The 15,960-nt window shown below is 51.5% G+C and overlaps 5 protein-coding genes across 5 annotated transcripts; all 5 read left to right on the top strand.

The window, feature by feature from the left end:
• Positions 1-543: 543 nt before the first annotated feature.
• Positions 544-2,405, top strand: T310_4974 (uncharacterized protein; the record flags this gene model as incomplete). The annotated part of the gene is made up of 4 exons (XM_013472160.1): positions 544-603; positions 646-1,269; positions 1,343-1,468; positions 1,524-2,405. 4 exons carry the CDS (start codon positions 544-546, stop codon positions 2,403-2,405), a joined length of 1,692 nt encoding a protein of 563 aa, XP_013327614.1.
• Positions 2,406-3,283: 878 nt separating this feature from the next.
• Positions 3,284-4,333, top strand: T310_4973 (uncharacterized protein; the record flags this gene model as incomplete). The annotated part of the gene is made up of 1 exon (XM_013472159.1): positions 3,284-4,333. The coding sequence occupies one exon, from the start codon at positions 3,284-3,286 to the stop codon at positions 4,331-4,333; it is 1,050 nt and encodes a 349-aa protein (XP_013327613.1).
• A 2,632-nt stretch (positions 4,334-6,965) lies between these two features.
• On the top strand, positions 6,966-9,018 carry T310_4972 (uncharacterized protein; the record flags this gene model as incomplete). The annotated part of the gene is made up of 3 exons (XM_013472158.1): positions 6,966-6,997; positions 7,053-7,263; positions 7,336-9,018. 3 exons carry the CDS (start codon positions 6,966-6,968, stop codon positions 9,016-9,018), a joined length of 1,926 nt encoding a protein of 641 aa, XP_013327612.1.
• A 469-nt stretch (positions 9,019-9,487) lies between these two features.
• On the top strand, positions 9,488-12,572 carry T310_4971 (uncharacterized protein; the record flags this gene model as incomplete). Its single annotated transcript, XM_013472157.1, has 7 exons — positions 9,488-9,752; positions 9,933-10,284; positions 10,356-10,929; positions 10,986-11,738; positions 11,798-11,864; positions 11,927-12,076; positions 12,172-12,572. The coding sequence occupies 7 exons, from the start codon at positions 9,488-9,490 to the stop codon at positions 12,570-12,572; spliced, it is 2,562 nt and encodes an 853-aa protein (XP_013327611.1).
• A 1,303-nt stretch (positions 12,573-13,875) lies between these two features.
• Positions 13,876-15,895, top strand: T310_4970 (Importin beta-1 subunit; the record flags this gene model as incomplete). Its single annotated transcript, XM_013472156.1, has 4 exons — positions 13,876-13,915; positions 14,000-14,058; positions 14,175-15,610; positions 15,679-15,895. Coding segments are annotated over 4 exons (1,752 nt in total), but the record flags the coding sequence as incomplete, so codon positions are not given.
• Between the last annotated feature and the right edge of the window lie 65 nt (positions 15,896-15,960).

The raw sequence follows: 15,960 nt of genomic DNA, 5'->3' as shown, positions 1-15,960 counted from the left end.
GGTATAGAAACATGAATTATGCGTCCAATATTGGGATTTTTTTAAAAGAAAATATCTAGAGGCATTTTAAGCTTTTGAAAAGAAAAATATATTGTTTAAAGCATTATTATGGACCTTTTCTATTTTTTTTTAATTTTTTTTAGAATCCTAATGCTGGGCCCATAATTCATGTTTAAAGTCAAGAAATCGGTATACAAAGTTACAGTTTTTTGTAATTTTGGGGGCCAAAATTACCAATTTTTGCACACGCTAAATAGCGAGTCATCACTACGCTTACTCGGGCTGAGCGGCTGAGAAGTCCTGGCAAACCTCTAGCGCTTACTGAAGCTTACGCACTGCTGAGACTCCCAGCAAATCGCCATTAATAATTATCAGTTGATGGCTTGCATTATTGGATAACAGGTGTCTTCTGAGCAGCGGCTGCCTGATGCCTCAGCCACCCTCTCCATCCCACGCGGTGCTCTCCTTGCGTAGGGCCAGAGCATGACTTATATCTATTATAACCGAACTCAGTAAGCAGACCATCGAACTTTGCCGCTCGGGATGGTGTACTGCGGCAAGCCAAGCGAAGGATGCGGTGCATGCCGTGCGCGAAAGGTCAAGGTACGTTAACCAGGCGCGCTACATGTGCGCTACCTCCCCCAGTCGGCCATTACTGATTTCGGAATGCAGTGCGATCAAGCTAGACCTGCTTGTTCCCGGTGCAGAAAGGCCAATCGAACCTGTCCCGGGTACCGAGATCAGCTTTCACTCTTGTTTCGAGATGAAAGCCAATCTGTTGCTCAGAAGGCGAAGGCGACCAGGTCTGGCCCCAATGCCCCAGACACACGTCGCTCAGCATCCCATGCGGGGAAGTCGGGGACGATGACAGTGGCCAAGACAGCTGGCAGACCAGATGAGGCGTCAAACCTCCAGCAGCCAGTGGAATACTCCCTGCCAGCGTTCCCGTTTGCGATGGATCCTAGATTTGAAGCCACGTGCTTCTTTTTCAATAACTACGCTTGGCTGAATATTTCTTGCTTGGCCAAAAACGACCCTGATCGTGCCCTGGTGCCTACGGCTCCGCTTGGCGAGAGAGCTTTGATGGCTAGTATAATATCGGTGGGCATGGCCAACCTTGCAAGTCTTCAGAATTCAAAGTCATTGCGGCTGTCTGCAAGGAGCGAGTATGCCACCGCTTTGAAATTGATCAACGCTGCTCTTTGCGATCCGGTCCAGGCTAAAGAGGATACGACGCTCACCGCAATTATCTGCATGTCATTGTTTGAAGTAAGTGACAGTCTGGACTCCTGCCCATAGGAATTAAGGCTGATGGGTTCATAAGCTTATCACCTGTCAAAAGCGGGAATCCATGGGCTCCTGGGTAGAGCACGCCCGCGGCGCTCTAGCGCTTCTGGAATTCCGTGGGGAAGAACATCTTCGTCGCGAATGTGGACTTCAAATGTTCCATGCTCTGAGGAACGAGATTGTAGGCTCTTATGTCTCCTTTAATTAGTTAAGGATCCAGGCTGATGTCTCTGCAGCTTGCCGGTTGTCTGCAGCGAAGAACAAAAATTCCGCCTTCGCTGATTGATTTGTCCAACCAAGTTGCTGCTGGGCAGATGGACCCTTTCGCGGTTTACGCGGACCAGCTAACAAAGGCTGTTGCCAAGTTATGCAATCTCCGGGTCGATATAAGCAATGGGGTCATCGTGGATAGCGCGGACATACTATCGATCGCCTTTTCGATAGACTCAGAGCTCGCGGAATTTGCTAGCAACATGCCTCCAAGCTTCTCGTACACCGTCTGCACCCGGCTTGATGGCAGGCCATTCCGTATCAACGAGCACTATCATCTTTATCCGTACAATGGGTGCTTTCACATCTACGAGCACCCCTTGGTATGCGTCATTTGGAATAATTACCGTTATTCTCGGATTCTTGTGAACAGGCTTATCCTTGCTGAGCTACATAAGCTAGCTTCTCAGGATGGGTCAGTCTCAAACTCCCGTGATTTTAGGGATCAATGCCGCGGTATCCGTGACTTGATGCGACAGTTAGCCGCTGATATCTGCTCCACGGTGCCATATCAATTTGGAACCGTCGATCGCGAGAAAGGAGAAGTGCAAACTCCATCGAGAGCTAGAGGCATCGCCTGCGGGTTTGTTATGCTTTATCCGCTCTATGCAGCAGCGTGCGTTGATGGGTACTTAAGTCCCACCTGTTCCTGGGTCATTGATTGCCTCACCATCATCGCGCGGGCAATGGGGATCGATGCAGCATCAACTCTCATCACCATGCTGCCGATGGAACGAAGTACGGTGGACTGGGTCGACAGGATGGACTATGAAGAGGTGCTTCAGGGCAGGATACCCCTTAGCATGGAGGCGCCTGACGGGATGACACACACTGTCGTGTATTCTTGAAATTGATTGATTTAGTTTTCGTAGCTCTGTGTGCGGCGTTTTGGTTTCTGGGTTATGAGCAAGGCTGTCTTTTTGAATTCCTGGGGAGGACCGCATAATGGCTGATGGCATGCATCTGGCTGTATCACGGCGCATCCTAATTGATCTGTGAGACGTTGCGTTACCCAGCCCATGGTTCTAGAGCCTTAGGCAGATTTTATGTGAATAACAGAATTCAATTTTGGCGTTGTGCATGCATACGAGGCTCAGTGAGTGCGGGACACGTGGGGCAACTTTACTCGCAGATGGAAAGTACCTCTAAATGGAGTACACGATATTTGATCAAAACTTAAAGTGATATGAGCCTTGTTCACTATACCGGTCGAGGCCATGGCTGAGTGAATAATAATAAAAATTGTGGGGTGTTGACCCAGAGCAGTGGGACAAGGCGGTTGAGGCTGAAGTCGGACAGGGCAATAGTTCGCGGAGTACATACATGAGGCTATGCCATGGCTCACCCACTCGGGTAATGCACAGCCTCTCTAGGTTGAGCTGGTCAAGCACTAGGATCAACAGTATACTTGCAAAATCAGTATCAAAACGATGATCATGATTTTGGCTCTTATGTTGCGGTCTGCCTTGCAGAGTCTGGATACTTCATGGAAGACTTGACAGGAAATCAAGACACAACATAACACTGCCTTGCAATCCTCTTATATTATATATAAACTGCAGAAAATCCCATTCCAGTGAAAGAATCATCAGAGCAGAGATCTACTAGGTAGATTTTGGACCTTTCACTGTGTTTCTTTGTTCCCGGTACTTCCTTCCTACCTAGGTAGGTGACCAGCAAACAGTTGTGTCACAAACGGAAGAGTCACCAGAAAATCAGAGTCACCATGCCTTTCCTCTTCAGCAAGTCTCGGAGTTCAGCACTTGCTGACCTTAAAGATGATTCTTTGACACAAAAATTCCTCGCCAGCTCACGATCTACTTCCTCGCGATCCTCAAGACGAGACTACTCCATGGGTCCCTGTCACTCGATCAAGCAAGACGAAAAGAACATGTACAACCCCTTCAACCCGTACCATAGCCCCTCTGGAGGCCGCTCGAATATGCCACATTACCAGCGTGACGACAGGAACAGCATATGGAGCCCACCGCCATACACCCCATCCGCTCCGAAGGAGAGCACGGTGGCTACTCCAGCGCGCAACAGTGGTGATTCGGCATACGCATTTCTCAGAGAATTCGACACGGTTTTCGTGGTCGATGACAGCTTGAGTATGCGAGGACAGCGTTGGAAAGAAGCCGAGGAGGCGATCGCTGCCATTACACCCATCTGCACTCAGCATGACCCCGACGGGATCGATATCTACTTCTTGAACCACCGCAACACGGGCATCAACGCCGTCAACGGGGGCTACGCCAACGTTACCACGGCAGGAGCAGTGCAAGAAATCTTCAAACGGGTCCAGCCGGCTGGCGCAACGCCCTTTGGAAATCGTCTCCATCAGATTTTGAATCCATACCTGCGACGTGTCGAAGCGATGGCAGCTGCCACGGACGAGGACGGTGGACTTCGGAATCCTGCTCTCCACGTCCGTCCTCTCAACATCATCGCCATCACCGACGGAGCGTTCACTGATGACGCGGAGAGTGTCATTGTGCGGGTGGCCAGGCGACTTGACAGCGACAAGTGCAAAGCGCTGCCTTGGCAGGTGGGGATCCAATTCTTCCAAGTCGGCGACGATTTGGAAGCGCGCAGACACCTCGAGGAGCTGGATGATGAGTTGTCGAACAAGGTGCGGAATGAGCACATCCGGGATATTGTCGACACCGTTCCCTGGAGAGGGGAGAGTGGCCAGACGCTGAGCGGAGATGGAATCCTGAAGGTCGTCCTTGGTGCGGTCAATAAAAAGCTCGATCGACGGAGGGCGTTTGAATGATGCGATCGCGGTGAGATGCTCGGATATAGCATTTTCCTTTTTTCACTCCCTTCTCTCAGTGGCTACACTTGTGGTATTATGGTGGGTGTCTATGAGGGCGGACTTGGGGGGTTTCTGGGCATGTCATGAATGTCATGAATTTTATACTCTGCGTGAGTTCTGCATTGCTTCACTAGACATCTTTAGATTAAATTAGATGCCTATAATAAGATTGCCATTTTCACTTCTTTCCAAAATCGTTTCCTTTTGTTGATAATAGTACCCCAACTGTGGCCAAGCTAGGTCGCCACAGAAGTAGCAGAATACAGTTGCCTTCCCCCCCCCACCTTTTTTTTTTGTGTACTTTGAGTACTATTTGTTTGCTGTGGTGAGGAATAAAGATATATTTTACCTTGTCACTGTGTTCGATGTTGTGATGTTGTCACGATCGACTATTGACTCTCCAGACAAACTAGATTCGGTTGATGGGAGCATAACTATTTCATTTCTAAGAGTCCATAATCTCCATATATATATAACCACTTAGGGAGGCACTCCGTACTTACACACAACAAAACGGTCCTTTCTCTTGGAGACAGAACATCCTGAGAATGCACATTAATCTCTTTGCTTAAAGAATTTATTCAATTCTGAGTGCTGAGTAGTAATATTACACTTGACAACTGACAAGCTGCGAAAAGTTCCAGGATTATTATTATTGATGATGTGGATCTTGCGGAGGGGAGAACGAAGTCCGGAGAGGCAATTCCGATCAATTCCCTAATCCGTGCAATCTACGGAGTAGCTAAGCTGCTCTAATTAACCGCCGACCCCAACAGACGGTAATCAATCAAATCCATGGAATCGGATCCAGTTAAGGCTGGGACGGGACCATCTAGGGGGGAAAATCAACACAGTCCCATAATCCATTCAACAGTTGCGTCTCTCTGCAGGAGGCTGGACCTGATACTTTAACTAGAATGCTGTCTGAGACCTGCAGGCTTGAGACAGCCTGCGTCTCTTGTCAGATCAGCCGCCGCGCTCTGACTGCCGTCGCTGGTGGTCGTGGAAGTCCCAGCTTGCGGTGCCTTGCAGTGGTCGCGCCGCTAAGCAGTAGCTGCTCCAGTTCTCCGGGCCAGCAACACGCTGATTCGACCAGCCGATGCGACACTATTATGACGCGCCATGCGACGACCCTGCAGCTCCAAACGCCGTGTTGCTCAGGCCCCAATCGCAGGAGCCGGACACTGGGCAATAATCCTCCGGAGCCGCTCGTGGCCCTGACGATCGCGAGATCCCCGCGGTGTTGCTTTCTCGTTCCTCTGCCTATGACGGAAGCAGTCGTCGAAACGCGCCAATGAGCGCTCTCCGCGGAAATCCAGAGATTGAAGATTGTTTCAGCAGTGGAGTTCGCCTTTCCAGAAAATGGAGTCGTGTGCAATAGTATGCAATCGATGCAATGCTATGATTATTCCACGCCTGGAGCGAGCGAGTGCCCAGGAAACGATTGGCCTGCATGCGGCACGGGCAATGGCCACCCCCGGCAGCCACGCCTGCCGGAAGCAACAGCCTTGCGTGCGCCGAGTGGCTGGCGAGTCGCAGCTTCCTCTCCGTGATTTTATTCGCCTCAGCAGGCTGACTGACGCCTTCCCGATCGGCCCAAAGCCCCAGATCTCCCTGCGTGCTCTTTCCGTCCCTGTGAGTTGTGGGCCCTCTCCCGTGCTGCGTCCGGCAATCATAGTCTTCCACGGCTCGATCCGATCATCTCATCCAGTTCCACCCTCGCGTTCAATTTCCGCCGAAATTAACTTACGAGTCCCGCTCCCTGCTGCACCGTGTTTGGGCAAGAATGTTCGCACCTTGTTTGTTCATGGCTCCAGCCTTTATTTCTCGGCCCTCCTGCACCGTGCCAAAGGGACGACGTCACTCCCGGAGTCCTGCGATATTTCTTCCCTGGTCGACTGTCGCTTCATGATTCCAGCACACAATTGACCTTCGTGACCTTCGTGGAAGAAGTGCCACACAATCGCATCGACTTGCACTGGCTATTGTGATTGCTATTTTCGAGACACTACAACGTGGCCGAGTGTGGCAGTCTCCTGAGTTGGAGCTCCCTCTAAGCGCCGACATCACTCCTCGGATCCGTTCCCTCGGCGCTTCGACGTCGACAAGAGCCAGTATCATTGGCCCGCGCCATTTGTTTTGACAATCGCAGAGCTCAGGAACCTCCAAATTGAAGCTGATCTGCCGCGGCTACTGAATCAACGGCCTTGCTGCAGTTCCCCTGTTTCATATGCGTTATGGCGTCTCTGTGGTTCACCCCGGCTTGACAACTGGCCATACTCAACGTTTCTGACGAGAATAGAAACACAACAGTTGGGATCTGGAACAGCCCGTCCTAGGTCCTCATCGCGTGTTTACGAGTTTGGCGACTATAATAACTGCCTTTTCTCGACTTCTCGAGCTGTGCGATTAATCGTTCGTTCTGCCTTCAGGCAGAGCTTTTCACACACACTCTCTCTTCTTTTTCATCGTTTTGTACATACTTGTATAGAATCTTCGATCCCTTGTTTTGTTTCGCATTGTTTCTTTTGCTTGTTTTCGTCTCGTTTTACAGCGTGCTTTTCATTCTTCCTGTGGCGTTGCAAAAAACATGACGTCTACAACGTTGATGACTTTTCTTCTGTAAGGACAGGATGAACTTGAGGCATATAATTCTCTACTGACATAGCGCACACAGTCGCACTCCCCCAAACGTCAGAACTGTCGAACTCCTAGGATCATGGGATAATTTTAATCGCCCTTATCCTATGGAACCCGACCGACGTATCGGTGCCGGCCACTGGCGGGGATGTCATACGTTTACGGATATTATCTGCGATGGAAATGCCCAGAGCCGGTCTCCTGGACGAAGCGGTGGTCTGAAGATGGGTGGAACTTATTGGTATTATGTTCGTGGTCTCCCTGACTCCCTGTCTATATGCAAAACAAGTCGACGCTGACGGTGGCTTGACTATACACAGTATCGACTGGACGGGGATATCGAATATTATAATGATGCGGAACCCGTTACTACACACTGTCCTCTTTTGCCTGGTCAACCTGTCAATGTTCTTCATGTCCCCATTATCTTGCCGGATACGAATAGCATCCGCAAACGCGATGCCAGCGTCAGCTCCCAGACGTCGGAGCGTCGGACCATGGATCCCAAAGACAAGTACATGAATCCCAGGACACCACCACGGCCAAAGCTTCCGCGTTTGAAAACTTCCCCTCCTCTGCAGCAACAGCCCGATTCCTCGTGGTCATCCTTTATCAACTTGTCAATGAGCAGTAATGAAAACAGAAGCGTCTCTCAACCTGCGGGCTCGGCATCCAGTCCAAGATTCCGCCTCGCAACCAAATTCAAGATAGCTCGATCGGTTTCTCCTCCGAGATCGAGGGGCTTGCGCGCCGCATTTATGAATCTGACCGGCGCTCGCTCACCGGGCGCTGACTCTGACGAGCACCAACGTGGCCGATCCGTTAGACGTCAGAATCGGATGGATACAGCACTGCCAGACGGTTACCAAGATGACTTCTGGCTCCGTGTTCCGGCGTCTAATCCCAGTTCAAACTACGGTTCGAGGGTGGCATCGCCAGCAGATAGCCCGAACGATGGCCTAGGGCCTGGAGAGCTTCCTTTTCGACGACCGGTGTTTGACAAAGAAGAGAATCATACGACGCTGTCTATCCAGAGTGATCGTGCTTCAAAATCCAGCAACAGAGACGGTTCACCATTTAGAAGCTATCTAACGCTAGATAGCTCCTCTGGAGAGAGCAACTTTAGCGGTGTATCTGGCTCCTCAAGGCATCTCGAGACACTCAAGGAGGCTGCCTCCCAACAAACTACCCCCATGATTGTAGTGCGCAAGCCGCACTCCCCTGTGCCTGATATGACCACTCCAACTCCTGTTGGCGCTACGGAGAAGAGGCTTCCAACATTACCAAATTCTCCTTCTTCTATCATGGACGAGGAGCTGCGTGCGTTGGATGCACAGAATCAGGCATTGGATATGGAGGTCTTAAATAGCCACTTCTCCGATTATACTTCCACAGCTGGGTCTGAGGCGTACGCCGATTCGCCGCTGGAGAAAAGCCGATTTTCAGAATGGAGTACGGATACTGAGCTGGTCTCCCCGGTCTCCATGACATCCTCTTCTTCCTTCAACAACAACGACCGGACGAGCGATGCGGTAGCACTGCCTACTGAGTCAAAGTGCGGTTTCCCAGCCTCATCCGGTGGACCTACAACGCCTACCCTGAGTACCGCCCCTCAAATTCCTTCACCATCTGTTTCCCATTCCCCCATCCTACCGCCGCCGACTGCCACCCCCATCACTATCCAGTTCCCCGATAATGATTTCGGCATTTCTACACTTTGCATCGAAGATTTTGACGAGGTCGTCGAGACGAACCCGAAACGTCACGCTGGAGTGTTTTCCAGTTTGGAAACTTTAACTCCCTTGCCTATGTCCCCGAGCGACAGGTCTGCGCCGGGCGAGGCTAACTCCCGTCAGATCAACGGTCTCTTAGATACACCGAACGCACTTGACGAGAAGGGTACCGGGTCTAAACGCCGCAGTAGTGTCCTTTCTCAGTCAACGATGAAGGAGCTAGTGGATGAGCTGGGTTACTTGGGCGACGTGATCCAGGTAGGCATGTAATGTATATATTGGAGCATTAACAGGAGTTCTTTGCGCGATTATCTGGCTTTCTGGGATTTGGCCTTTGTGAACTGGAATGTATGCACATCTATTGTTACCGGATATCTAGAGGTACGGATGTTATCTTGTTGCTGCATGTATGTACATGTACAATAGAATAGATATTTTCGCACATGAGAATGAACAAGTCGAATTAATAAGAATTGTCGATTTTTTTTGTTGCGAGAAGTCGTGTGACGAACCTGGCTTGCAGACAGCCTTAACCTTGGGACTGATTTGACGGTTTCGCGCTGCGGCCAAATAGCCCGCGCGCCAAGAAGCAAAGAGATCGCTTCACGTGTGCCCTTCACAACTTCTACTTAGTAGTAAACCACATCAAAACGAACATAATCAACAGAACACAATCCAAAATTATTTCCCAAAGAAATGGAGTAGAAAGGAGAGAAAGGCATGCTAACTACATGCCACCATGGCAGAAGACGACCAGGCCTCCTCCTCTGTGGCACCGCCGCAGCTGACCGCGGTCGCGGAGAAGACGCTGCCGGCGAAATGCAAACCGGGCCTGCTGGCGTATTGTCCGACGATGGACCTTGTCGCGCTGGCCACTGAGGATGAGCAGTTGCGCGTCTTTCGGCTGAATGGACAGCAGGTCTTGGGCGCGAATTTCGGTGGAGATCCTTATCTTGATGACGACGAGAGGGGAGAGGTGAGGGGAATCAGTTGGAAAAATGATGGTAGGTCTAATTTCTGTTTATTGAATGATTGTGTTTCTTTCTTGAAGAAGTCTTCCTTTCTTGAAAGGTTCTCTTGGTATTGTTTTTTTTTTTTTGTATCTATTGTCTTTCCCCCCCGACGGAGACAGTCTGTGCACTTCCTGCGGTAACATCGCGAGTGATTCTGATATCATGTACTAGGTCACCTCCTGGCTGTCGCGGATGCGGATAACAAGATCCGCATCATCAGCTCCTACAGTGGCAAGACGGTTCATCATTACTCCTCCCGTCAGCAGGAGGAAGAGAGCAGCTCAAAGCAAGACGCAAAGGTCACTTGCTTGGGATGGGGGATAAACTTCACCGACAGCAAGGCCGCCCAGCGGCACCTGCAGGAAGCAGGGGGACGGCTTTCCGCTGAAGATCTCTTAGCCCCCGATACGCATCCAGCCAAGGCTGCGGTGCTGCTGAAGGCGGATTTGCCCCGCGAGTTGGCTCTCTTGGATATTGAGAGCTCCTTGCCCAAATTGAGTACTCTGCCTGGGACGGGAAGCGAGTAAGTAGTTCTCAGCTTTCGTTTGATGCTCCTAGTTTATTAAGCACGACTTCAGCTAACCTCCTTTCCAGTGATGATGTGTTCAGCTCTCGAGCATCGATCGATGCTATCTTCCACTCCCCAAACAAGAACTCGAGTGACTCCGTGGACGTCCTTCTCGTCGGATTCAACGATGGGATGGTCCACCTACGGATATTCGACTGCTTCGAAATCGGCTGTGTCTCTGTCTCAAGTGCGGCTGGAAGACCAAGCTCGGCTGAAATCTTGCTGCATGCCTCACATCCCATGAGTTCGACCCATGCATTGCTTCTATCCGAAACAGCAGCGGAGGGATCAGAACAAAAACTGAAGTTGTTGACGATTGATCTCCAATTCATTACCAAGTCGGGACGGTACCTGTCTCTTCTCGCTTCCAAAACGACCCAACTGCAGAATTTGCTCCGATACATCAACCAGGTGCAACGACAGATCCAGCTGGAATGGAAGAATGTGCTGGATCTGTCCGCCAGGTACATTCGGAGTATCAGTGATGATTTGCAGGAGAAATGCCATTGTGATTTTGTCACTGCGCTGTATCATCTGGTAGTGACGGGGAACTGTTTCCCACCACTGAAGGAATTTCTTGTTGATATTCTTGGCGAAAGAGTACGTATCAATGGGTTTTTCTTCCTTCTTTGGTCCATTACTGATGACCTGGGCAGGGCCACAAACGCTGGGAGAAAACAGTCTCGACGGGCTATGAGAATGTTCGCAGGTTGACACACGAGTGTCTACTCCCAGCGCTGGAAAGATGCGAAGTCCTTCTGAGTCGGCTTATTGGCATCTCAAAATTCCACAAGCTCAGCCATATCTTGGGCCTCGAGACGCGGGATCTTCAGGAGATTGTCGACACGGTTGATTGTCTGCATCTGCTGTCCCATAACATCCTGACACACAGCAGCCGAGAATTGCGCGAGTTTCTCGCCTTTTCTAAATGGCTCCGCCATGAGATCGACATGCAATCCGCCGAACCGATGTCCCAGACTCTGGAAGAGCTGATGGAAAAAAGTGACATGATCGATCATGGTGGGACTCTTGATTATATCCAGGGGGCGCTCACAAGAAGCGCCCTCCGCAATTTTATCCATGTGCCCCCCGGTATGCCAGCAATGATAACTGCCAAGCTTCCGTCAACGGTGTCTAGCAAGTGGGCGCCAGGGGCAAATGACGGCTCGTTCTATGAAACGTACAGAACATTGCTGGCACAGCTGGAACAACGAGAGGCCGGACACGGTGATGGCTTTCAATTGGATCTCCCGAAACTGAACGATCTTACTGGACGTCTAGGGCTGCAGTGTGACAAGGTATTTGGACAGATTGCGCTCACACAACGCAGAGGGATTCTTCATCGATGCCCTCTTGTTCTTCATTCGGACTGTGACAAGAACGCTCTTGATATGACCATGTGCTATGAGGTGAGACAGCTTGATGGAATGATTTTCGCTCCTGCTAATGGGTATTCTTTTTTCTATAGAATGCCGATGGTAACGAGTTGTGTTCCATCTACGTTGCGGCGAAATCGAGGAAATCTCCATATAACTGTATGGCATCCAGAGCGCTCCACATCCTAGGTGACATGCTGACCATTCTTCTTTTTGCGTAGTCTACATTTACCGTCTTACGCTCGACTCTGTCAGGGGTGTCAGCTCAACTAAGGCACTCTCGATCGCCACTATTAGCCTGCAGAAGGGCGAGATACGGCAGATCCAGTTCGTCCAGGACAATACGATTATGCTTCTCTACGTTGACGAGGGTGGGTCTTAACTGATTTTCTTTCATCTGATTCTCTCTCGAAGCTTTGCCATGGACATCCATGTGCAAGCTGCCTTGACTTGTTTCTAACTCCAGCATCCGCAGGCCATTCGTCCCTTATCAACTTTCCGTTTACTCCGTCGTCGCCCCAGGATTCCACCATGGAGGCCGACAGTCCCACCACATTTTACCCTACATATGCCGCTTTTAATCCTTCCAATCCTTCCTCTCCCGAATCGAGTGCCGTCGTGCTTGATCTCGAATCCGCTCACGCCGAGCTCGTCATGCATTCCTTCCCATCGTCCGGTCCGAAAGCAAAACCGGTGCGAATCGATGTCAACGGACGAAAAGGGAGAAGGGCCATTTGCGTGCTGTTCGCAGATGGTCTGCACTATGAGGTTTTAGATATGGATACCCAGGTTCAAGGCGAAGAAGAGGAGACCCAAGAAGACGGAGAAGAAAACCGGACGGAGGAGGACCGGCTTATGTCTGAATGATCGTGGAGGCCATCTCGATAATTTGGGTGTTTCAGGAGTCTTCTGGGGGGGGGGATACAAAAAAAATTAGATTACATTAGATTCTATATTCACGTTGAGCTGCCACTGTAGAGGCGTTCAGGTAGTGCTTAGCAACTGGGAGGATAGTTATTCGTATTGCGTCTGCATGATTATGCATTCTTGTGCAACATTCCGCGTGCGCTTGCCATCGATTGCTCCCAGCTGATCTGTGTGGGATGGATATTAATATGATTGATCACAGTAGGCAAGGATCTACTCGATTTGACTGCTTGCACAGTCGGTCCAGCCGGCTACAGCGCTGGTAAGAGTGAAGGAGACACCCTCTGCAAAGGTGTAGAATTACTGATTCCGGTGACTTCTTCTGTTCTGCCTGATTTGAACGGTATCCGGTGAATGAGCAACCAGAACTGTGTGTACAGTACATGTAGGGCTTGGGGCCACCGGTCGCCCCGGCCACAGCACACAACCGTGTTGATAGGGGGGCTGAGGGGCAACCATAGCGGGTCATCTCTCGATGCAGCAAAACCAAAACAAAGAGCGTCAACAGCGGGGTTGCCGGAGACGGGCGCAGCCCTCGCACCTTCATCGACTGCCAGACAGAGCATGTCGTTCTTCTGTAGGGCGTAAGAGCATCGTGTGTGCTTCTCGAGGCGATCCAGCACGCAGCAGGCTTTTCTTTCTGGAGTTCAGCCGGGTTGTTTCGTCAGCTCACGTGCCCCGGCGGTTCCTGCGGTGGGCGGCGCAGCCAACGAGCGTCCGCAGCCGCGATCGAGCAGGCTGTGACGCCGGCCGCAAAGACCAGCAGCAGCAGCACCTCCCGCCAAACCACAGACCACCTCTTCCTTGCACCTCGCAACGACCACTCAAAGCGCCCCCTTGGCCCTGCAAATTCTCCAACGACCCTCTGAGAGACCCTTCCCTTGGTTCTTTTCGCGTTCGACTTCGCGATCCCTGACCTCCTTCGTCTCGCTCTTCGCCCGAGACTTTTTTTTTTCTTTCTTTTTTTCTCTCGCTCCCTTTCTCCCCGGCCGGGTCTGCACCACCAGCCTGCTTGTCGCTTTCCCGGAACGGACTTGGTGCACGCCTCGTCATATCCACAAACACCGTCTTTTTTTTCCCATCACTCCCCTCTGGACTGGTTGCGTGTGCCTCGCCAGTCCAACCACCACATTCCTTCATCGTGGAGAGAGAAAAAAAAGCGCGTCGGAGATCTTCGCGACTTGACTAATCCTACTTCGACCCTTCCTCCTCGTCTTTCTGGGTGCGGTTTGGCATAGGCAACATGGACGTCAGACAGGTGTTGGAGGGCACCCTGTCGCCAGGTACGCACCGTCCACCCACCCCCCAATCCAGCCCTTCGTAGGAACGTCGTCCGTGACTGACTGGATTTTGTTTTCGTCCTGCAGATGCGACTATTCGTCAGAATGCCGAACAGCAGCTGCTCCACGCGGCTGAGATCGATTTTGTACGTTCGCTCTTTTCTTCCTCCATGCCCCCCGTGTCTCTCCCCACTGTTTCGCTATTTTACGCGAATGATAATGTGTGCCTTGCTAACATCCGGTGCCTTGTGCCTCTGTCTAGCCTGCCTACCTCACCACTCTTGCCCAGGAGCTTGCGAACGAGGCTTCTCCCCCGCATGTGCGAACGGCCGCCGGTCTCGCACTGAAAAACTCCCTCACATACCGGGATACCGTGCGGTTGCGAGAGGTGCAAGCGAGATGGATCCAGCAGGTTCCTCAGCCGGTAAAGAACCAGGTCAAAGAACTTGCGCTGAAGACGTTAGCATCCAAGGACGGACGGGCCGGCCAGTCTGCCGCCCAATTCATTACTGCCATCGCCACCATCGAGATCCCTCGTAATGAGTGGCCCGAGTTGATGAGCGTTCTGGTCCAGAATGTTGGCAGCGGTTCGGATCACCTGAAAATGGCCTCTTTGGCCACCCTCGGTTTCATCTGCGAGTCCAAGGACCCCGATCTGCGCCCCGCCCTGGCCGCCCACTCGAATGCCATCCTGACGGCTGTGGTCCAGGGTGCCAGGCGTGATGAGCCCAACAATGATGTCCGCAATTCTGCTCTCCAGGCTCTTGCTGATGCGACCGACTTCATTGGATCTAATATGGGTAACGAGGGCGAGCGGAATTACATCATGCAGGTGGTCTGCGAAGCCACCCAGGCTGAGGATACGCGGATCCAGGCCGGCGCATTCGGCTGCCTGAACCGGATCATGGCGGCCTACTATGACAAGATGCGCTTCTACATGGAGAAGGCCCTGTTCGGCCTCACCATCATGGGCATGAAGAACGAGGAGGAGGACGTAGCCAAGCTTGCCATCGAATTCTGGTGTACGGTCTGCGAGGAAGAGATCACTATCGAGGACGATAATGCTCAGGCGCAGGCTGCCGACTCCTCCCTGCTTACGCCATTCTTCAACTTTGCCCGCATTGCCTGTCGCGAGGTGGTCCCGGTGCTGCTGCAGCTCATGACGAAGCAAGATGAAGACGCTAGCGAGGATGAATACAACGTCTCGCGTGCTGCTTACCAGTGTCTGCAGCTCTACTCCCAATGTGTCCAGGGCGACATTATCCAGCCGGTCCTTACCTTTGTTGAGGAGAATATCCGGAGCGAAGACTGGCATCGTCGGGATGCTGCTGTGGCTGCGTTTGGTGCCATCATGGATGGACCTGAGGTCGAAGTGCTTGAACCCCTTGTCAAGCAGGCTCTCCCGGTCCTGATCGGAATGATGGAAGACAGCTCGGTCATTGTTCGGGACTCCACAGCCTTCGCCTTGGGCCGGATTTGTGAATTGTGTCCCTCTGCCCTGGACACAAACGTGCACCTGCCGCCTCTGATCTCGGCCCTTTTCAACGGCCTTGCCAGCACCCCCAAGATTGCTGGTTCGTGCTGCTGGTCTCTCATCAGCATTGCGGAGCAATTCTCGTCCCAGGACCAGAACCAGACGAATCCGTTGTCGAAACACTTCCAAGACAGCGTCAAGTCGCTGCTGGCTCTTACTGAGAGGTAACTTAAACCATGACGGCCCTTTTCCCCCATTCAGAAAGTTAACTCACTGCTAACTTGATCCACAGACACGACACAGATAGCCAGCTTCGAACCGCTGCGTATGAGGTGTTGAACGCGTGGGTTACCAACGCTGCCAACGACAGTCTTCCAATAGTCGCAACGCTCTCGGACGTTATCCTCCAACGCCTAGAGCAGACTATTGCTTTGCAACAGCAGGTCGTCAGCGTTGAAGACCGTATTGCTCTCGAAGAGATGCAATCCAGCTTGACCGTTGTGTTACTGGTAAGTTTCGCCTCTTTTTTTTGTTACCTTCGAGTTACTTGCTAACCAATAAAGGCTATCATTCA

Source organism: Rasamsonia emersonii (genome assembly GCF_000968595.1).
Source record: "Rasamsonia emersonii CBS 393.64 chromosome Unknown ctg1118621760204, whole genome shotgun sequence".
NCBI classification, from domain to species: domain Eukaryota; kingdom Fungi; phylum Ascomycota; class Eurotiomycetes; order Eurotiales; family Trichocomaceae; genus Rasamsonia; species Rasamsonia emersonii.
This window is presented reverse-complemented; position numbering and strand designations above follow the sequence as displayed.